This window comes from Pygoscelis adeliae, unplaced genomic scaffold, assembly GCF_000699105.1.
Source record: "Pygoscelis adeliae isolate BGI_AS28 unplaced genomic scaffold, ASM69910v1 Scaffold145, whole genome shotgun sequence".
In the NCBI taxonomy this organism is placed as follows: Eukaryota; Metazoa; Chordata; class Aves; order Sphenisciformes; family Spheniscidae; genus Pygoscelis; species Pygoscelis adeliae.
Genome location: NW_008824866.1, coordinates 2,104,794 through 2,124,384, shown reverse-complemented (window position 1 = coordinate 2,124,384; position 19,591 = coordinate 2,104,794). Strand labels below are relative to the sequence as shown.

General features: G+C 42.9%; 1 protein-coding gene across 1 annotated transcript in view; it reads left to right on the top strand.

Moving 5' to 3' along the window:
* Window positions 1-19,591, top strand: part of LOC103917327 (neural-cadherin-like) — a 44,584-nt gene that overhangs the window by 10,545 nt on the left and 14,448 nt on the right. The window contains exons 10-22 of the mRNA XM_009324449.1: window positions 591-761; window positions 3,445-3,617; window positions 3,735-3,902; window positions 4,826-5,075; window positions 7,766-7,893; window positions 9,639-9,825; window positions 9,985-10,128; window positions 11,838-12,121; window positions 12,678-14,295; window positions 16,224-16,317; window positions 17,102-17,286; window positions 17,879-18,111; window positions 19,138-19,415. Coding sequence (XP_009322724.1) covers window positions 591-761; window positions 3,445-3,617; window positions 3,735-3,902; window positions 4,826-5,075; window positions 7,766-7,893; window positions 9,639-9,825; window positions 9,985-10,128; window positions 11,838-12,121; window positions 12,678-14,295; window positions 16,224-16,317; window positions 17,102-17,286; window positions 17,879-18,111; window positions 19,138-19,415 — 3,913 coding nt within the window. The remainder of the gene's footprint in view (window positions 1-590; window positions 762-3,444; window positions 3,618-3,734; window positions 3,903-4,825; window positions 5,076-7,765; window positions 7,894-9,638; window positions 9,826-9,984; window positions 10,129-11,837; window positions 12,122-12,677; window positions 14,296-16,223; window positions 16,318-17,101; window positions 17,287-17,878; window positions 18,112-19,137; window positions 19,416-19,591) is intronic.

Below are 19,591 nucleotides of genomic sequence, written 5' to 3'. Positions count from 1 at the left end.
GAAGTCTCCCAACCAGAAGAAAAGAGCTGAGACAGGGAGAGACTTGGTTAGTAGAGAGGAAAAACTGAAGATTTGGAGAAAATTGTTTGATTTATTAACTGAGCTATGTGATTCTACGCAGTTTTAATCTGTTCAATGAGGCAGCCTCCAGCTCCTGTAGTAGACATGGCTTTGGTCACATCACTTGTGCCTTCTGTGGTGTGACTCTTCCCCAAAGTAATAATGAGCTGTCTTTGAAATATTCAGTTACTTGGACTATCACTGGAGTAAACCTAAGAGAGGCCTCTCAGTGAGGAGGAGAAAGTCCTCTGCTCCATGAGGAGTGAGATAACAAGGTACTCGGACTGAAGCTCCTTATCAGGGCAGCACGAGAGAAAGCTGTTGACTGCTGGCAGCATGTAAGGAGACGAGAGACAGGGGAATCGGAGTTGGTCTTGTCCAAGACACGTGTTGCAGGGTTGGTGTGGATTAAGCTTGATGGTTGTGCTGCATGCACAAGCTTCCTCTTGTGCAGGAGATGTGCAGGTCCCTTTCTGCAAATTCAGTCCTGAGACTGTGACATGCAGAACAGGAGGTGTCTGTGTTCCCAGGAGTCATCACCACCACGCAGAGTTTTGACCGGGAAAAGCAGAGGGAGTATATGCTGTCTGTTACTGCTACCGACCAGGCACAGGAACCACTGATCGGCGTGTGTCAGATCACCGTCCTTATTGCTGACGTCAATGACAACGATCCCAAGTTTGAGAACAGTCGCTATCAGTGTGAGTGTTTCTTAACTACCTGTCCCAGTACCGCAACATGAACCTGGTTAGTAGTTCCTTATAACAGTGGTCAGTTTTTTAGGTGACCAGTCTTCCTTTGCTGCCCACTAAGCCAGTTACCACTTAATCCATCGTCAGTGGAAATATGCAGAATTGATCAGTTCTCTTTATTCATTGCAATACTCTTAAAAACATTGACAGTCTTCACTCCTACAGATAAGGCAGATCTGGTCCCTTCCCTTTGCGGCTTTTCCCTGCCCATTTTTTCTGCATACTGAATTTTTACTTGATGTCCCAAAACAAAACATGACATCCTAGCTAGGAATTCAGCAACCCTATCTAGAAGAGCAATTGTCATCTGTGTCTCTTTAACACAGCACGTCTGTTCGAATAGGCTGGAGTGGTATTTATCTCTTGTCAAACAGCCTGAAATCCTTGGCTTCTAGCCTGCATCTGGCTGGGAGCCCTGATGCCTCCTGTAACTGTGCTGCTGAGCTAGCTTTTCCCGTTTGTCCTGGTGCCATTCCCTTTTTCATCCCCACATGACGTACTTTTCATCAGTCTTTCCTTTAATTTTACTTGATGCTCCTCCAGTAGAATCCTGCACTTCAGTACACTTGAACCCTCTACATTAGATGTCACCCACAAAGGACGAGTGTACTCCCTAGTTGCTGCACTAGAACAGGCCCTTTCTTGCATAATTGCCTCAAAATGGCAAAAAAGGGTTGATGATGCATGTGACAACAACTCCATGACACTCTAACACTTACTATACCATCCCTACTGCATGGAGTTAAGCATTTCTTTAGTGTCTGTTTTGCAGGCAGATTATAAGATGCATGGCTTAAATCAGGGATTTGACTAACATCCTATTGCAGAGGAATAAAGAACCAGCAGTTTCCAGGAAGAATAGAAACCTATGACTAATGGCATTTGATCTTGTTAGAGAGGAAGCTATTTTTAATTCTGTGACGTACGAACATTGATTACTTATGTATAGATGCTGGAAAAGTGCTATGCGTAAAGTGACCTCATTATCTGCAGTTTCCCCATCCCAAAGGGTTGCCTTTGCTTCAGGATGACATAGAGTTATGCCAGCAGCAAGCAGAACTACATGAAATGAGAGAGTACGGCCCTTCCAAGTAATTTTGTATTTTTTCTTACAATGCGATTTAACAGGATTTGACTATAAAAGCATAAATTTAAACACAAAAAAGGATGTTTTGCAGTGTTTCTTAGCAATAAATTCCATTTTCATTAATCTATTTTAGTGCCAGTAAATCTCTTCTGAGAGTGGCTTTGGCTGTTACTGACATATCAGGGACATGAATCCTAGGTCAATTAAATGTCCTGGGGGATGAGGGAAGCTAATTAAAGCTCAAATAATTGTTCATGGAACAAGCGGTTGTGGTGGTTTAAGGTTTTACTGCTCTGCTGCCACAGACTGTAGATATTAAGGGAGAAAACCAAAACAGAAAACATGACCACTCCACTTTATAAATAGTATGCAATTCTGATTGTCCCACCCTGAAAATGCTAAAGGAGACACATACAAGGGAGATCAAAGATATGAAATGGTTTCTGAGCAAGAAGTGATTAAATAGACTGGCTGGGTTGTCTAAACCTAACTGTGATAGCCTTCCCACTGCCAGGGCCATTTCAGTACTCTGAGCTGATGGAGTCTTAGTGCATGGAAATGGCTTAGAAACACCATCAGGCAAGCACCCATGGCTGCTTGGAGGAGGAATTGGGACTGGATGGCTGAGGATGGAGGGAAGAGCAGGACCAAAGTCAGATCAGAGCAATCTAAAGACTGGGGTGTGGAAGAGAGGCAGCCGGCAGGGATGCGATAGCTTTCTATCGCATATATCCACAGAGAGGAGGGGAGTAGGAAATGACTGCTCACAATTTCCCATCATTTTGTTGGTGTACCTGCCAGGAATCAGGCTTTAGGAAGACAAAATGAATTACTCTTCTGTGCAACAGATACTTCAACTGTGTGACTCTGCCACCAGATTTTTAGTTGATGATTATAAAAGTGGGTTCAAAGAAGGATTGGTCTGTCTAGGACTACGGGCACAAAGACACCACCTCTGTCTCAGGTGGATTGCTGGGAACAGGGAGTGAGACCTAAGGAAAGGGACGTGTGTAAAATGATCATTGCCTTTGCCCGGGGCAGCTTCTCCAAAACACTGGGGTGTTAGGGGCATCTTCACCATGACCTGAGTCTTCATGCTTTGCAATTACCTACTGCCTCCCGCTGGCGATGCTGCTCACATTCAGGATTAATTCTGTTCACACAGAATGCCTTTTGATGCCAACCTGCTTTTATCAGCAGCTGAGCCCAGCAGCCTGGGCTGTGATCTGAAGCAGTGGGCGTGCGGGTGGCTGCGGGGTTTGCCAGCGCTGCTGTGGAGAGGCACGAGTGCTGGCAGCGGCATAGTCAGTAAACCGGCTTCACCAGCAGCTTGCTTAACAACCCAGCGTGTCAGGGGAAAGGGAAGGAGAAGCTAAAAGAGAGCTATAGACACTCTGTTAGTGATGATACTTTATAACCTGCCTCATTACAGAAACTTTTAATCTCCCATGAAGGGGACTATGAGGTTTTACAGGAGTATTTCTATTGCACGCAGCCTGGTAAACCAGAGCAAGACTTGCTGACAATACCTTTGTCTTTTCAAAGACTTCCTCAGTGAAGACACTCCAGTGGGGATGAGTTTCCTCCGTGTTGCAGCTCATGACAGCGACCAAGGTGTGAATGCTGCTGTCACATACTCAATGTTAGAGCATCAACTGGAATACTTCCAGATCAACCCCAGCACAGGCTGGGTGTACGTGAACCGCCTGCTATCCCAGGTAATGCTTGGAAGAAAGTAACCTCCGACCCCTCAAATCCATTGTAGAGGGTTAACTGCAGTCTCTTGATTTTTACAAAATGGTTTGCAAATATCCTCGACCTTCTTCCTTTCATAGACAACACGTATTAGTCGCTACATTGTAGCAACAGATGGAGGGAACAGAAGCAGCACTGTGGAGCTGACAGTAACTGTCACTAATGCACTCAGCCAGCCGCCCCGGTGGGAGCAGAGCAGATACTGGGTAACCATCCCTGAAAACACCATTCGTGACACCAAGATAGTGGTATGTTAAAAGTGCAATTACTTCCCTTCCTCTTCTTTTCATTTCAGCGTCTTCCTCTCTTGTGCTCTGTCTCCATGTCAAAAGTACGTGGATGCCCACCCTGCAACCTTACTGCGTTGTGCTGTTTCCTTATCAGCCTTCACAGCTGTGTACCCTGTTAGTGTTTGTCAGGAGTACCTGTTGCAGAATAGGCTGGCATTTCAGCTGGCAGCCGTTTTCCCGGTGACTTCTTACACCAGCGGCCGTCAGGGTGCTCCCACAGAAGCAAGACCATGCCCTGCCTGCGTGGGAAATCCTTGAGTGTTCCACCAAGGGTCAGCTCCTTACTGCTCCATCCTCAGTGGACCCATGCTGCCTGCCTGCATCTTTCCTACAGCTTTTCTCAGTTTAGCACTACAGCATGGAACGGCTGTAGTTTGCTTTGGGCTCTTCTAACCCAAACCGATTCCGTTTTAACCTATACAGACTTATTTTTTAAGGATAGTCTCTTCTGTAAATTGCCAGATAATTCCTGCCTTCCTCCTTCTGCATGTAATATCCAAGCACTTGCAAACAATTTAGGTTTGTCTGTATCTTGCCTGGTAAAATGTATTACTCAGTGGGGAAATGGTCTCTTTTTGGATTGCTTTTGTTTTGGAAGGAGGAGAGAGGAGGGGTTTACTTTAGCCAGCGATGCAGTTCTTGCTTGGCACATTTACAGGCAGGTAAATTTACTGCTGATTAAAGACCTGCATCAAACCTAAATGTTGTAAAATGAAACTCAGCTCTGTAAACTGTTTCTCTTTTGTCTGTTAACCAAGTTGTACAGGCATGTATGTTCTTGAACAACATACAAGCATGTATGTTCTTGCCATCAAACTGAACATTTAACACTTGCAACCCCGTGCTTCATGAACATATGTGGTGGCTCTTTTCTTCTTCAGACCATCAAAGCCACATCCCCTCTCGGTGATCCCAGAGTTACATACAATCTGGAGGACGGTCAAGTTCCAGAGACTAACATGCCAGTTCGTTTCTATCTGAAGCCAAACAGAGCTGATGGATCTGCTTCTCTTCTAGTCGCTGAACCACTTGACTTTGAGACAACTAAGCTTTTCACCCTGACAGTCCGGGCGCAAAACGTAGCAATGACCCCTTTAGCTTCCTTTACCACTGTTTGTGTGAACATAACAGGTGAGCTTTGCTGCTGTTAGAACAGCTCAATATTCTTGTTATTTTTAGTATAACACCATGAATTAAGGTACCATCCATGAAATGCCAAGCCACCTAAGAATGCTTTGTACATTTCTATACTGTAAAAGGAAGTTATGCAGTCATTTAAAAGGTCTGTTTGAGACAATTTCTAAGCGCAACTATAAAATGTGGAAATGTGATAATGCAAAAATAGGCTGTGTGAATGTTTATGCAACACTAGTGCCTGCTTTTATAAGTGTAATTGCAAGGGTTTTCTTTTGATGGGAGGAAAAATCTAGTTAATGTCCCCAAGCTATTGAAAGGAGACGAGTATTACTAGAAATGTTCTGTGCTATAGAAAGAGAAATAGCTCAGATAGATATCAAACAGAAACTAAATCTGTTTAGGGGTTGTTGTTACATTCAGAATTCTCTATTTAACATTGAGGTTAAAACTGTAGACGTGAAAATGCAAGGGTCCTGACAATAGGTACAGTTTTCAAAGATTTGATCCAACCCTCCTTATAGTGGGATCTTTTTGTAAGGCTCTACTATAGATCCACATAAAACTATAAATCTGATTTTAATCCCTCCTTTTTGAAGCATTAGTGAAGTTACTTTTGATATGTAGTCATTTAGATGAAAATATGAACAAGTGAAGTCTCCAGCAAAAACATTTGTCTCGCTCACCACCATGGAAATGAGACATCTAAGTGGTAACTTGAATGGGAATCCAACTTCCCTGCTTCACTTTATCACAACATTGTCCTGTCTTCCAGAGTCCACCAATGCAAAAACCCTTCAGGTTTGTAGAGCGAGAGTGCTCCAAGTCAGGGTCTGAGCCTCATTGTAGATTATGGACCCTGTCCCAAAAGATTTTTCCTATGGTGCAGTTACTGGTATCAGAATTTGGCAGAAACTTCATTTTGCTCACAAGCAAAAGTCCTTTTTCAATAACTTAGTATTTCATACAAAAAAAAAGGTTTACACACATATGTATGCATTAGTGGGAGAAAAAAGCGAGTTAAACACCTTTAAGAGAGAAATAACCACCAGAAAGTTTCATATGCAGAATTGTCCTTTATTTTTATGCACAAGCACACAGAAAAGGAAGTCTTTTACAGCATCTTATTTTCCTTACCTTGCTCAGTGAATTTGCTGAAACTTATCTCTAACAAGACATATTCTCTTCTATAAAATATGAAAAGAAAAAAGCCTGTTAGAAAAGAAGTTTTCACAGATGATTATGCATATAAGAGAGAGAGAAAATTGGGATTTACGGCAGCCCACACAGACAACTTAAAAAAAAAAAAGTAATTTAAGACATTGGTCTTTCTTACAAATAGTTATGTGTCAGAATCAATGGAGTCATGTGGCAGTAGTAAAACTAAATGTGTGCTTAAGGGTTTGCAGAATGAGATAATAAGAATTTTCTCTGCTCTTCATAAAGACAGATGGATCTGAGGAACTGTCATTACAGCTCCTCTGTTCTGGCACTCTGCCACAACACAGGAAAATGACTTTCTTAAAATGTGGCTGTTAAACTGTGAAAAGTGCAAAAAGATGTAGGGGACTATGCAGCATTTCCGAGTTTAGTCGTCTTACAGACAAAGAGGAACACCAGACTGATTTGTCACGGGTTGAGCAAGAGGACGTGATTCCAGAGCAGTTTAAATGGATCCGAGTCAGTGCTGCCATAGTTCTCCTGCTCATCCCTTGTGCTTACCTGGTCCTACACAGCAGTTTTACGGAGAAAATGTGTCAGAAACTGGCCCTTCAAAACACTGGACATTTTTTCCAGTTTAGGTCTCTACAGGGGTCAGGCAAGGAAGACAAGCAAGACCAGCACTGATATAAGCTTAATGTGGCTTTGCCTTGTGCCTCATCTGACCTGACTGCAGACGGCCGCTACAGGGGCAGCCCTTCCTTTCCTTCACCTGCACGATCCCACCACATCCCTTGTGTTGGATCTGGCGATTACACAGCTGCAGAGCATGTCAGACCACAGCTAGCCCTTTTCTCTCCAGAAAGTCAGTCTCTCTCAGGGCAACAAAATGAGCACTGTTGACACGGGGCCACGTGATCCAGCTCGTGGGAGGGGGGATCCCATGTCTTAGAGCAGGACAACAAGAGTGGCAAGATCAGCATGCTTCCTTTGGACATTGGCCAGTAGTTACATGAGGGGAGGCTAATGTGCAACTGCGTCCTAAATAATCATTAGGTCCTATGGCCTAACATAACTCTGCCTATACTGTCCTGCAAAGGCCAGGAAAGACTGTTTTACACGCGTTCTTTGTCAGCTCTATAGACTCTGCAATTTTAATTTCCATTGCATGTTAGTCAGACCTTAATAAAATGCTGAAATTAACTACTGCTGTAGATAACCAGCTCTTTACAGACTGTGGATGGAAGGCCTCCTGGTCCTGGCATTCATGGACTTACTATAAGAAGATAGCTAGTATCTTAGCTGAGAGTAGGCCACTGTCTCCCAGAAACTGCTCAATGTCTGTAAAATGCCTCCTGACAGCTGCCATGAAAATGGGAAGACCCAAAGCAGGATTGCTTCTTACTATGAACAATCTGAGTTCTTTCTCCAAGCAAAATTACAACTGTGGAAAAAAATACAGTAAAAAAAAGTCTTCAAACATTTTCTCACCGTGATCCCCATCTCCCCATCACCTCCTTTTGCAGATGTCAATGATAATGTTCCATTCTTCGTGTCTTCTAACTATGAGGTGTCTGTGCCAGAAGGAGCTGATGTTGGCAAATCTGTGGTTCAGGTGTTAGCTACGGACTTGGATTCTGGCCTGCATGGAGAGGTTTGACCTTACATCCAATTCTTTTTCTCCCAATAGGCAAGTTTTAGTATTGTAATTAGTGAGAGTGCGCAGACAGCAGATGACAGGGTAATGAGCCACAAACACTTCTTACAGCACTTGTCAAGCATTTGTCTAACATATGCCTGATGTGCATAATATGGGATGCAGGCAGAGAAGATGCTGTTCACGATCTTGGGATCCTGCATCATAGCAGCTCATCCTGATCCAGCAACCATGACAAAGCACTGCTGCGTGATTCTCAGGGTTGCTCCCATGACGAGTGGAGGTGGCTGCAGAACATGTTTCCAAACTCTCGTCTCTTCAGCTCATTATTTAATTGACCATCAGTGATTGTGGTGTCGTGGTTTAATCTCAGCCAGCAACTGAGCACCGCACAGCTGCTTGCTCACTCTCCCTCCACCCCCCAGTGGGATGGGGAAGAGAATTGGAAGAGTAGAAGTGAGAAAACTTGTGGATTGAGATAACAACAGTTTAATAATTGAAATAAAATAGTAATAATAATAATAATAATAATGAATATACAAAGCAAGTGACGCACAATGCAATTGCTCACCACCCATGACCGATGCCCAGCCAGCCCCCGAGCAGTGGCCCCCCCGGCCAGCTTTCCCCGAGTTTATATACTGAACATGACGTCACGTGGTATGGAATGTCCCTTTGGCCAGTTTGGGTCAGCTGTCCTGGCTGTGCCCCCTCCCAGCTTCTTGTGCACCTCCAGCCTTCTCAGTCGGCAGAGCATGGGAAGCTGAAAAGTCCTTGGCTAGTGTAAGCACTACCTAGCAACAACTAAAACATCGGTGTGTTATCAACACTGTTCTCATCCTAAATCCAAAACACAGCACTGTACCAGCTACTAGGAAGGAAATTAACTCTATCCCTGCCAAAACCAGGACAATGGTCAGTTAAACACGGCCATATAAATATGGTCAATTAAATAACATTTCATTTCACCATCATTGGTCAAATGGTTGGTCAAACCAACATTTGACCATCATTGTCATAATGACCCAACCCTAGGAAAAAGCAGTGTTATGAAGGAAACTGCTCATTTTCTGTGCATTTTCCTGAGCCTTTTCCAAAAATCCTACTAGCTGTTCTGGGAGGGAACTCTGACTAGTAGAGATCTGCTGTTCTGTAACTGTCATTTTGCAACTTCTGAAGAGCAACCTGTGTGGTAGAACTGCCTGGCGGTGCTCTGGGCATGATTTGGCGGTGGGGGTGGAAATGTTTTTTTCAGAGGAGGAAGCCAAACCTTTGTTAAAGGGAAAAATGTGGATAGCTTTCATCAGTGGAGGTTTTAATTTATTCAGTCCTGTTGAACGAGACACAAACTCTCAGTTAGCCCCATTTTTTTTTAAATCAGAAGCACAGTGGGTTGCTAGAAGCTGGGGAGACACCAGGGAAGATGTCATTCCATACATTCTCTGTCCTGTTATTCATGATCTTTCTTAACTGCTCCTACTGGCCACTGTTGGAGATTAGACACTGGGCTGATGGGCCTCGATATCACTGGTACAGATGTTCTTCTGTTTGAGAATTCTGGTTTTTTATATCAAAATGGGCAAAAGACTTAGAAAAATTATGTCTAGGTGAACTGTCTTTCTTCAGAGTGTTGCTACTTTGCAGACAGGCCCAGGAGGCTACTGGGGAAGGGGGAGGTCACAGCACTTGGACATACAAATGAAAGTGGAAAATGCAACCTCTCTTAACTGTTTCCTATTTAGGTTCACTACTTAATATTGAAAGATGCTAGTGAGGATTACCAATTCTTCACCATTGAGCCTGAGACAGGAATTATTTCTACCCGTGCATCTTTTGACAGAGAGAAAAGAGCCTCTTACTTGATTGAAGTTCAGTCTCAGGACTCTTCAGAATCTGCTAGACCTGGTGTTCATGGGCAGCCCAACACAGGTAAAACTAGTAAGGAATTATATATTGGGTAAAAGATATCAGAGATTGGGTTCCTTAACTTTTCTAGACTCGGGGGGTATGTGAGCTGTCTGGAATATGACATGGTATTCCAGCTCTGCCATTCCTAGTACACATGTTCTTCTTGCATCTCCTTCTTAGACACAGCCTACATAAGGATTTTTGTCAGTGATGTGAATGACAACGCTCCGGCATTTCCTTGGCCAGTGTATGAGGTCAGCATAGACGAGGACAGGGATGTTGGAAGTCCTGTTGTGACAGCAACAGCAGATGATGAAGATGAGGGTGAGTGGACCTTTCTAAGTTCTCTTATTATTACTGTGTGTTGTGTGTAGTGCTACTTCCTTCATGGGCAAACAGATCTCTGCATTCAGGAGATGAGTAAGCATTTCAAGCATTTGTAAAAGTGAGGAGAGAAGTTCTGGGCACACAGGAGCGTTTTCTTTTGTTAGGTGCTCAGGCTCGCAGTGCAAAGGTTAAGCTAGCTGGCAATCTCTTTGGGGCAGAATGAAATCACCTGGAGTCACAACCCTGCTGTAACTTCACAAGAGGTAACATAAAAACTCACTCACTCCTGAGCATGTGCTCGCTTTGTGCTGACTGCTGTGCTTTCCAGATCTCCCTGGGAGTCAGTTTTACTTACTACTACTGCAAGAAAACCAAACCTGTGTGCCTTTTGGTGAGTTAGTGGGTTGAATATGCTTGTGGAAGAATCTGACAAGCAGTGGAAAATGGGGCATGACATGGCAAGAAATGAACACAGGGAGAAGGCAGGAATAAGGCAGGAAAAAAGGGAAAGCTAGACCTTCTTTTTGGGCTCACATTTACATCAGCTCTGATGGTGTGAAACTGCCCCTACAGTGTGGTGCGACCAGATGGGCTGAGCCAGTCCAACATCATGCACCACCAGTCAGTTCCTGTCTTTGCTTCTGCTGCGACTTTTTTGCTCCTTTCATGAGTTGGTCCAGCTCAACTTGCTGGAGAAAAACAAACCCATTGGAAAAAAGAAAGCAAGCTGGTGTGTTGGTGACAGAGCCCGAATGAGCACCAGAGGAACATGTTGCTGGGAGCAGGTGGGAGTTGACCATTCCTTTCAGTAGCAGTGCTGTAATGCCTGTGCCTCTTAGTGCCCATGATGGAGAAGTAAAGAGGCCATTTAAAACCGGCTGCTGCACCTGAGAGAATTTGGCAAAGGCAACTAGCAAGGGATGCTCAAACTCATGCTGCAAAGGTAGCCAAGCTCTTCCAAGCACTAATATTGAGTACAGCCTTTTTCACTTCCTTGCCATCCATGTTGCTCTAGTCTTCTCATCCACAGTTGACTCACAACTTAAAATGCTGAATGTTCTTTCTACTCCTAGCAGTTCACCTGTATAATTTGGGAAATGACTTTCTATCCTGGAATGCAACGTCATGTATTTTTTCCCTTTTCCAATAAGTAAACATGAAGCACCAAACAATTTTATTTTTCCTAAACTTTTTGCAGCAATGAAACAACTGCTGTTGTACAGGTGGAATGTTCTGAGATGAATGCTTGCTCAAAATAGAGGACTTCTGTTATATTTTAGCACCATCAAGTGGTTAAAAAAAAAAAGTGAAGGAATATTGGCATTTGAAATGGGAGGCTTAGGAAACATTGAACAAAAATAGCTTCTAGTGTTTTAATAGTATGTTACCTTTTTATTATTGTCAAATGAATGCACAATAAATTAGAGACACACAATTCCTTCATTATCAATAAACAGGTGCTTGTCTGTGGCTGCAAATGATATTTGTAAATATAAATGCAGACCTAACCTCCAATCTACCATACACAAACCCTTCAAATTACATACATGGATCATTCTGTTTGTGGCTGTGTCTATGTTTTATCTCCCACACACACTGTAACAGTCTGGGCAAATAAGGTTTCTCTTGGCTACATGTCCACTGTGTATAGCTGGATTGAGCATTCAGAGAGTGGACAGGCAGTAGTCATTTGCTTTCTCTTGTAGGTGCAAATGCTAAACTAAGGTACCAGATCACATCAGGAAATGTGAGAGGAGTTTTTGATGTGGAACCTGAGGTTGGAACTGTCTTCATTGCTCAGCCTCTGGATTATGAACAAGAACAACGTTATGAGCTCCAGCTTGTAGCTTCTGATGGAAAATGGGAAAACCACACTCTTATCATCATCAATGTTGTCAATAAGAATGACGAAGCACCAGCCTTCACTCAGAATGAATACCAGGGCAGTGTCTTGGAGGAATTCACAGATTTGCCTGTACTTGTCCTAAAGGTAAAGCAGTTTGCACAAAGCAGGGCAAAACCTGACTTTTTGTTCAGGTCAATCCCATCCATTCACACAAATCCAAAAAGGTAGTTTCTTTAGGGTGGGTGAGCCCTGGTATTAGGATTTAGCTAGCAACTTTCTGAAAAGAAAAGAATAAAGAAAGCCTGGTTGAATTTGCGTGATGGACTTGCTCCCCTGACCAGCATAAATAATGGTTGGACTTGATGATCTTAAGGGTCTTTTCCACCCTAATTGATTCTATGATTCTAAATGTTGAAAAATGTGATGGCTTTCCTTTACAAAGCAGAATTATTTCCTCTTTCCAAAATATACTAGAAAGTAGAATATATTAGTCTGTTTAAACGTGAGCGTTTTGTTTCTCTAGGCTGTGCGTGATGTTTATTGGAAGAGTACTTGACTTGAATGACTCAAACCAATAGATGTTTGCTGTTAAAATGCATGCTATTTATTTAGCCTGCACAATACCAACTGCCACCAATAAAAGAACAGTGATTTCCCCTTTTCTTTTACATAAACACTTACCTGCTGTGGCTTGTTCCAGGTTTCTGCCACAGACCCCGACCAAGCGGCTGATCAAAATGCCATTAACTATTCCCTGCATGGACAGGGGGCCAGTAGTGAATTCAGCATCAATGAGAACACGGGCGAGATCAGCGCAAATAAAAGGTTAGACCGTGAGAAGCGATCAACGTGGCGCTTTCTTGTTCTTGCAACAGATGAGAGCGGAGAAGGACTGACTGGCTTTGCAGATGTGATCATAGAAGTGAGGGATGTGAATGACAATGCACCCCTTTTCCTCTGTGTGTTGGACGGCTGTTTCATGGGCCACGTCCCTGAGGATTCTCCAGCAGACACTGCCGTCATGGAAATGACAGCAGTGGACCTCGATGACCCAAAGGCTGGTATGAATGCTGTGCTAACATACAGCATCATTCAGAATGTCCAAAATGAAATTAATCTGAACTTGTTCTCAATTGACTCAGTTAGCGGCACCATCTATACAGTGCTCGGGTCCCTGGATCGGGAGAAGGAAGACAAGTACCTAGTAGTGGTTGAGGCCAGAGATGGAGGAGGGCTCACTGGGACAGGCACCGCCACTATTTTGGTGACCGATGTAAACGATCATGCTCCAGTCTTCCTGCAAAGGATCTACATGGCATTTGTCTCTGAGAATGCGAGTATTAATACTGAGGTGGCAGTGGTGTCTGCTGTGGACAGAGATGAGGGAGAAAATGCCATGGTGACGTTCAGCATCCTTGATGGCGACAACGACCGCAAGTTCTCCATAGAGACAGATGAAGTCAACAACCGTGGGTTTATCCGGCTACGAAAGCGGGTTGACTTCGAGAAGCCTCATGAGAGGGTGTTCAATTTGACTGTGAAAGCAGAGGATATGGATTTCTTCAGCATCGCTCACTGCGTGATCTATGTGGAGGACTCCAATGACCATGCTCCTGTCTTCTACCCTCAGTTCTATGAAGTGGCTGCACTGAGGGAAGACACGCCAGTTGGCACCAAAGTTGTTCAGGTTTCTGCTGTTGACTTGGATTCTGGCCTGAACGGAAGGTTTTCTTTCCACCTGCTAAACAAGTCTGACCCAGGTGGCCAGTTCTCTGTGGCTAGTGATGGGTGGGTGGTGGTTGCAGGACTGCTGGATCATGAGGCAGTGACACAGTACCAGCTCATTGTCATTGCCACTGATATGGGGCAGCCCCCTCTGACTGGCAGTGCCACTGTTTTAGTGACTCTGCAGGATGTAAACGACAACGGGCCAGAGTTTGAGGCTCATTATAACCCAGTGGTCTGGGAAAACACAGCCTCTCCACAGGTCGTCCAAATGAACGAGACCTCTACGTTGCTGTATGCTAAGGACCGAGACACTGCTGCTAACGGAGCACCTTTCTCCTTTCACCTTCTCAGTGATTTCGATAGTCTGACTAACTTCAACTTGCAGGACTTCCACAATGGAAGTGCCTTGCTCACCGCGCTGCGTACCTTTGACAGAGAAGTGCACAAGGTGTTCTACCTGCCCATCCTGATCACGGACAGCGGGATCCCGCCAATGAGCTCCACCAACACCCTGATCGTGAATATCGGGGACCAAAATGACCACCCGCATTCTGCTGGCTACATGGAATATCTCATTTACAGCTATAATGGTAAATCACTCCCTGATGCTTGCTTCCAAGTGTGACAGTAAGGTCAAAGGAGCAGCTGTGAGATTCACAGGAGGACTCTGTCCTGTTCCACATAAGCTAAGATCTTAATAGAGGTGCTACTGAAGTTTGCTTAAGCCCCATTGGAGAGCAGTAGGTGTGTGGAGCACAGGACTCTGGGCCACTTGGTTTGTGGAAGAAACTGAGACAGCCTTGAAAGAAGAGCATAGCTGGCTGCTATTCCATGCATGTTTCTATCAAACTTGAGTAATGGTCTCTTGTTTTCAGATGCAGTTTTCCAGAAGCTTTAACATTTCAGGGGGAAAAAAATTAACAAAATTCATAATGTTGCTAAGAAGTGATGAGTCTGAATGCTGAGAACCATCTTCTTCCTCAGATCTTTTTCCTCCTCCAGATTGAATTCAGTTTTAGTGAATACTCTTAAGCTGAACTCATGTGTAAACTTCCTGAGACATTCATATAAGCCTTCAGCTGACAAATGCTGTTATGGGGGAATTTTCTGTGAATGTTGGCTGCAGGCAGTGTGAGAGAAGCCGCCTTTCCCTTCTTGCTTTGACAATTAGCTAGCAGTTCTCTTGTGATAAGCCCCACATAATAAGCCCAACAGCAAAATAAACCACACAGGTAAAAAGATTTTGGGATGCTTGCATCCATGTAGGCTCAGGTCATTCCTTCCTCTTCTACTCTGCTGTGTATCCTATGGTTTGATAGCACATTAAATAGTCTATTGTGGGCACGCTAGAAACTACTTCTGTGTAGATGCTGTTGACCGTTTATTTGTACTGAAACGTTGTTCTGCCTGCTGTGTGCTCACTCTCAAGTTCAGCTTATTGTAAAGTTGAAACCAAGTCTGGTTGCTATTTGCTGAGAAAGTCTGCTTGTAGCCTAAGTACCAGATCTTTTCATTAAGCCTGAATTCCCTTTTAGTTGCCTCTTTAAAGGTTAAACTCATCCGTACTGTTAATTTCTGGGAGGGACTATTCAAGTCTTCAGCTCTTTGGTTATTTAAAATATTAAGGAGAGACTGAATCAAAAGGCTACTATCATGTTGTATGTTACATTCATATAATGTGGGAGACAAACACTAGGGCATCCTGTACACTGTCTCCCGCAAAATATCCAATGAATGTTGCCACAGTTGCAGGAGAGGTACAGTTTTCTCTCCTTTTTGCATGCAGTCCCTCAGTTGTCAGGGTTTGTGCTGTTCCCTTTCACAAGGTGAAGTCCCACATTTTTTCCTCTTTGTGTATCCTTGATTCTTTACTCAGTAGATATATGAATTCAGATACCGGTGGATCTCTCCTTCAGAAATAACTTTTGTAAAACAAAAAAATACTAATTTGTGAGCTTTGCTGAGAGGATGCAAAACCAGCAGAATACATCCTGCTTTCCATCTCACCCCAAAGTCTCACCATCTACTCAAAATAAGCCTGGTTACTGTATTTTGGACATCCTCTCTATTTTGCTGTAATTTCATCCAAATTGCTATTGGTTTTTACCCTTTATAACCCAGTCAGCATTTTGGTTGTTTATCCTGCCAAACCCCAATCCCTGCCTAAACCACTCTGTAAGTTGGTTGGATACTGCAGCCAAAATAGTGAAAATGAGTAATTCCGATGTTGTTTCTGAGTATCTCTTACATCTTTCCTTAGAGGTGGCTTGTCTTTTTTCCTTCTTATCTGCTTTTCATTGCAGCCACCTGTTGAATTAAATCGCTGTAGCCATACAGCAAACACCCGATAAGCAGGACACCGTGTGGTATTTGCAGACTGGTGCACATCTTATCTCAAGAGCCATCATAACTACTTCTGTAGAGGTTTTAGACTTAAACCAGTAAAACTTGAATGGCCAGCCTGTTTGTGTATGTGTGAGAGATCTGACCGTGCCACTTATATGCTATGTTGTTTCAGGTATCCTCCCCACGACTGTACTGGGCCAGGTCCATGCCCCTGATGATGACGACTGGGATCACAAAATCTACCAATTTGAAGGAAAAACATCAAGGTATTTGGAGAGAAAAATGGAAGTTGGGTGAAATGTATGGAAATCTTGCCCGCACACAAAAACCTAAAAAGTATTTAAACTGCCTTTTTTTGAAAACAAGCGTGCAAAAGCATTTTGTTGGTTAGATGCTTGTGTGTAGCTCTCCAAAAGCCCTTCTGAGTGTGAGGCCACAGTAGATAATGTTGTATGCCAAACCAGTCTGCTTCCTGTTGCTTGATGGGCTAGAACACCATTCCAAATTCCTGTTCACAGTCATACCTATAACCAGTATCAGCCAGCCACAACAGAAAAAATACCCACTAACTTCCATCCTCTTTCCTCCATGCTCCTGGAGAGTTGATGTTTCTGTGTCACCACTAGTTTTAAGACCTTACTTGTATTGGATGTGTTCACACCAAAGTGTCTGGATTGTGACTGCGGTTGAGATGTACGTGTGCCATTCGGAGGTTTTGACAGAGGTGTCACTCTCAATGAATGTATCTAAACTAGGAGTCTGCACTGTTTCCGAAGTTATGGTTATAGTAGCCTGAGTCTTCCTACACGGTTCCTATGGCATAAAAGCAGGAAGAAACCTTCTTGATATACTGGTGAAGAGTCATTAGGAGCCAACAGAAGGCAATGTAAAAAAGTTCTGTTCTGCCCTGTCCCTTCATGAGGGAACGCATCTGCTTTCTTTGATAGCTTTCCCAAAATAAAGTGGATCAGAAAAAACAGCGGCAATGATAATTACTACTTAGCTTTTGAACTTCTCATAGCTTGTTCCTTGGCTTAACTCTTATTACAGGTACTTTAGCCTTAATGATAACTCAGGTTTGCTGACTATTGAAGAAGGAACCCCACCAGGAACATACAACATAAGAGTCAGAGTAATTGATGAAGTCTGGCCAGATGTTGTCTCAACTGTAAAGGTTATAGTGAAGGAAATCAAAGATGATGCCCTTCATAATGCTGGTTCTATACGAATAAAAGGTAAGCAATGGGATGAAGTATGTTAGGATCGTAATACTGAAATCTACCTCTTTCCTGTTACTGCTGTGTTACTTAGAATTCTCATGCTCTTAAACATGAGATGAGAGTTAAAGTTTTCTAGGTAAGGGTTTGAAAATGCATCTTTGTTTGTATGGTCCTCTGACACTGCATGTGAAGGTATGTCTATGGAGAAAAAGACAGCAAGAAATGCTTGTCTGACAAAGCTGCAAGATTTTTACACCAACTTTTTAACAAAACAGCAATTTATATTTCAGAAAAAACTTTATTTGAACAAGTGTCTGCCTGAAATTCATCAAATGGTTTCAGTCTTTGTGGAAAAGTAAAATCTTCTTAAACATGTTTCTGATTTAAAAGAATGAAAAAAAGAAATTAATAAGAGTAAAAAAGCTTGAGAACACAAACCCTGAGCAGAAGCCAGCATGGAAAATTTCAGAGCCCTAAACTGAGAATACTCCTGAGTTTGCAGCTGAGTGCATTTTCTGCAGCCTTAATATTATTCTGTGGTGCTCCTCTCCTATTGCTACAACAGTTGCAAAATACATGTTTGTCAGGTTTTTAACTTTTATTACAGATATCACTCCAGAGGAGTTCATATCCCAGTCCCCTGAAAAACAGAGTAAATACTACCAGATGAAGAAGCTGCTTTCAGAGATTATATCAGTCCAACTCGAGAACGTTCACATTTTCAGTGTATTAAATAGCACAAGTCAAACCCAAGGGGTTGATGTTTGGTTTGCAGTTTATGGTCCACCCTATTATAAAGCAGAAAAACTTAATGGCAATGTAGCAGCCTCCAGAGCATGGGTAAGTATCCATACTATGTATGAAACTAAAGCACCTTCTCATTGTGTCTATTCAGATAATATCCATTGCCTAGTGAATGCATGTATTTAGAATGACTGAGGGAGTAATTAATGTGTGAGAAAAATGAATCATTTTTATCAATAAAGTCAAACAGTCCTTTAGCACTTATATTAAAAGCTTCACGTACGAGTGTTTTAAAAGCCAGCCTATAAGTACATATTAAGTCACACAAACACAATGAGCTTTTAGGAAAGTGAAGTTGTTTTTCCTCTTGGAAAGACTGTTAAACTCTGTATAAAGGATGTGTTTGGCTGTTGCCTTTCTACATGGTGTCTTAATGTTTCAATTTATAGTCTTCTACACAGAAATGTTCTGTAGCTGAAACTCACAAACCAGTCAAAAGTTCCAACTTTCTGAGTTAAGAGGGCAAAGCACTAAAATAACCATTTTCCAGTGGAAAACCAGATTGGAAATGTGCATTGACAATTTAGTAAAGTTCCCGCCCCACTTGCAAAAGAAAAGTTTTGATCAAAGTTAAATGACTCACTCTGTTGGAAATGTGTCTGTTGGTACACAGAGGCTGAAATAAGCGTTATGTTTAGAATCAGTGCTGCAGTACCAACTCACTCTTGCCAGAAAAGGTATTTCTGCATTGCCCAATGCCTGTCCACCCTTCCCAATATTTTTAAGACAGAAGTGCAAATTAAAAATACAGATCAGATGCTATGTAAATAATCCATCACAGCCATCAGAGATTAAAATTTATCCACTCAGCTTATGATCAATATGACAATATTTTTGTCTTCTAAGTGCTTACTCACACTATAATTGACTTATACCAAGGCTTTGGCCTTAACAGATGCCAGGCTGAGCTGCCTTTGGTGGGATAGAGTGAGGTAGATGTTGGAAGGAAGTGGCACAGCAACTAATATTGACAATAAATAAGACTTGGGATTTTCATGGCTGTCGTCATGAGCTTCCTCTCTGTGGAAAAGTCAGATGAATGCAACTAATTGTTCTCCACAGCTGGAAAACATCTTGGATATAAATATAACCCAGATTGGCATTGATGAATGCATGACTGCAAACTGCACTCATAGCAGCGGATGCATCAGCAGGCATGAAGAGAGTCATGTGCCAACAATAACCACAGCTGGAAGCATTTCACTGGTGTCTGTGACAGTCCTGAGTCATGCCCTGTGTGGTTGTGCAGCTCGGGAGAGTCCTCATCTCTCCTGCTCCTCATACCAGACAAACCCTTGTCTCAATGATGGCACATGTGTGGATACTGATTTGGGCTACAGGTTGGTAAAGTTTTGTCTGGTGTGCAAGCAAAATGCTTCTAGCTCAGTCTCCTCAGTAAGGAGGAGGACTGGAAGCTTGGGGACATGTCACTGCGTGTCTTCTCGCTGTGGCAGATCTGAGTTTTGTTATACTTCATGCACAGGTCTTGCAAACAAACCTCTATTTTCAGGTAGAT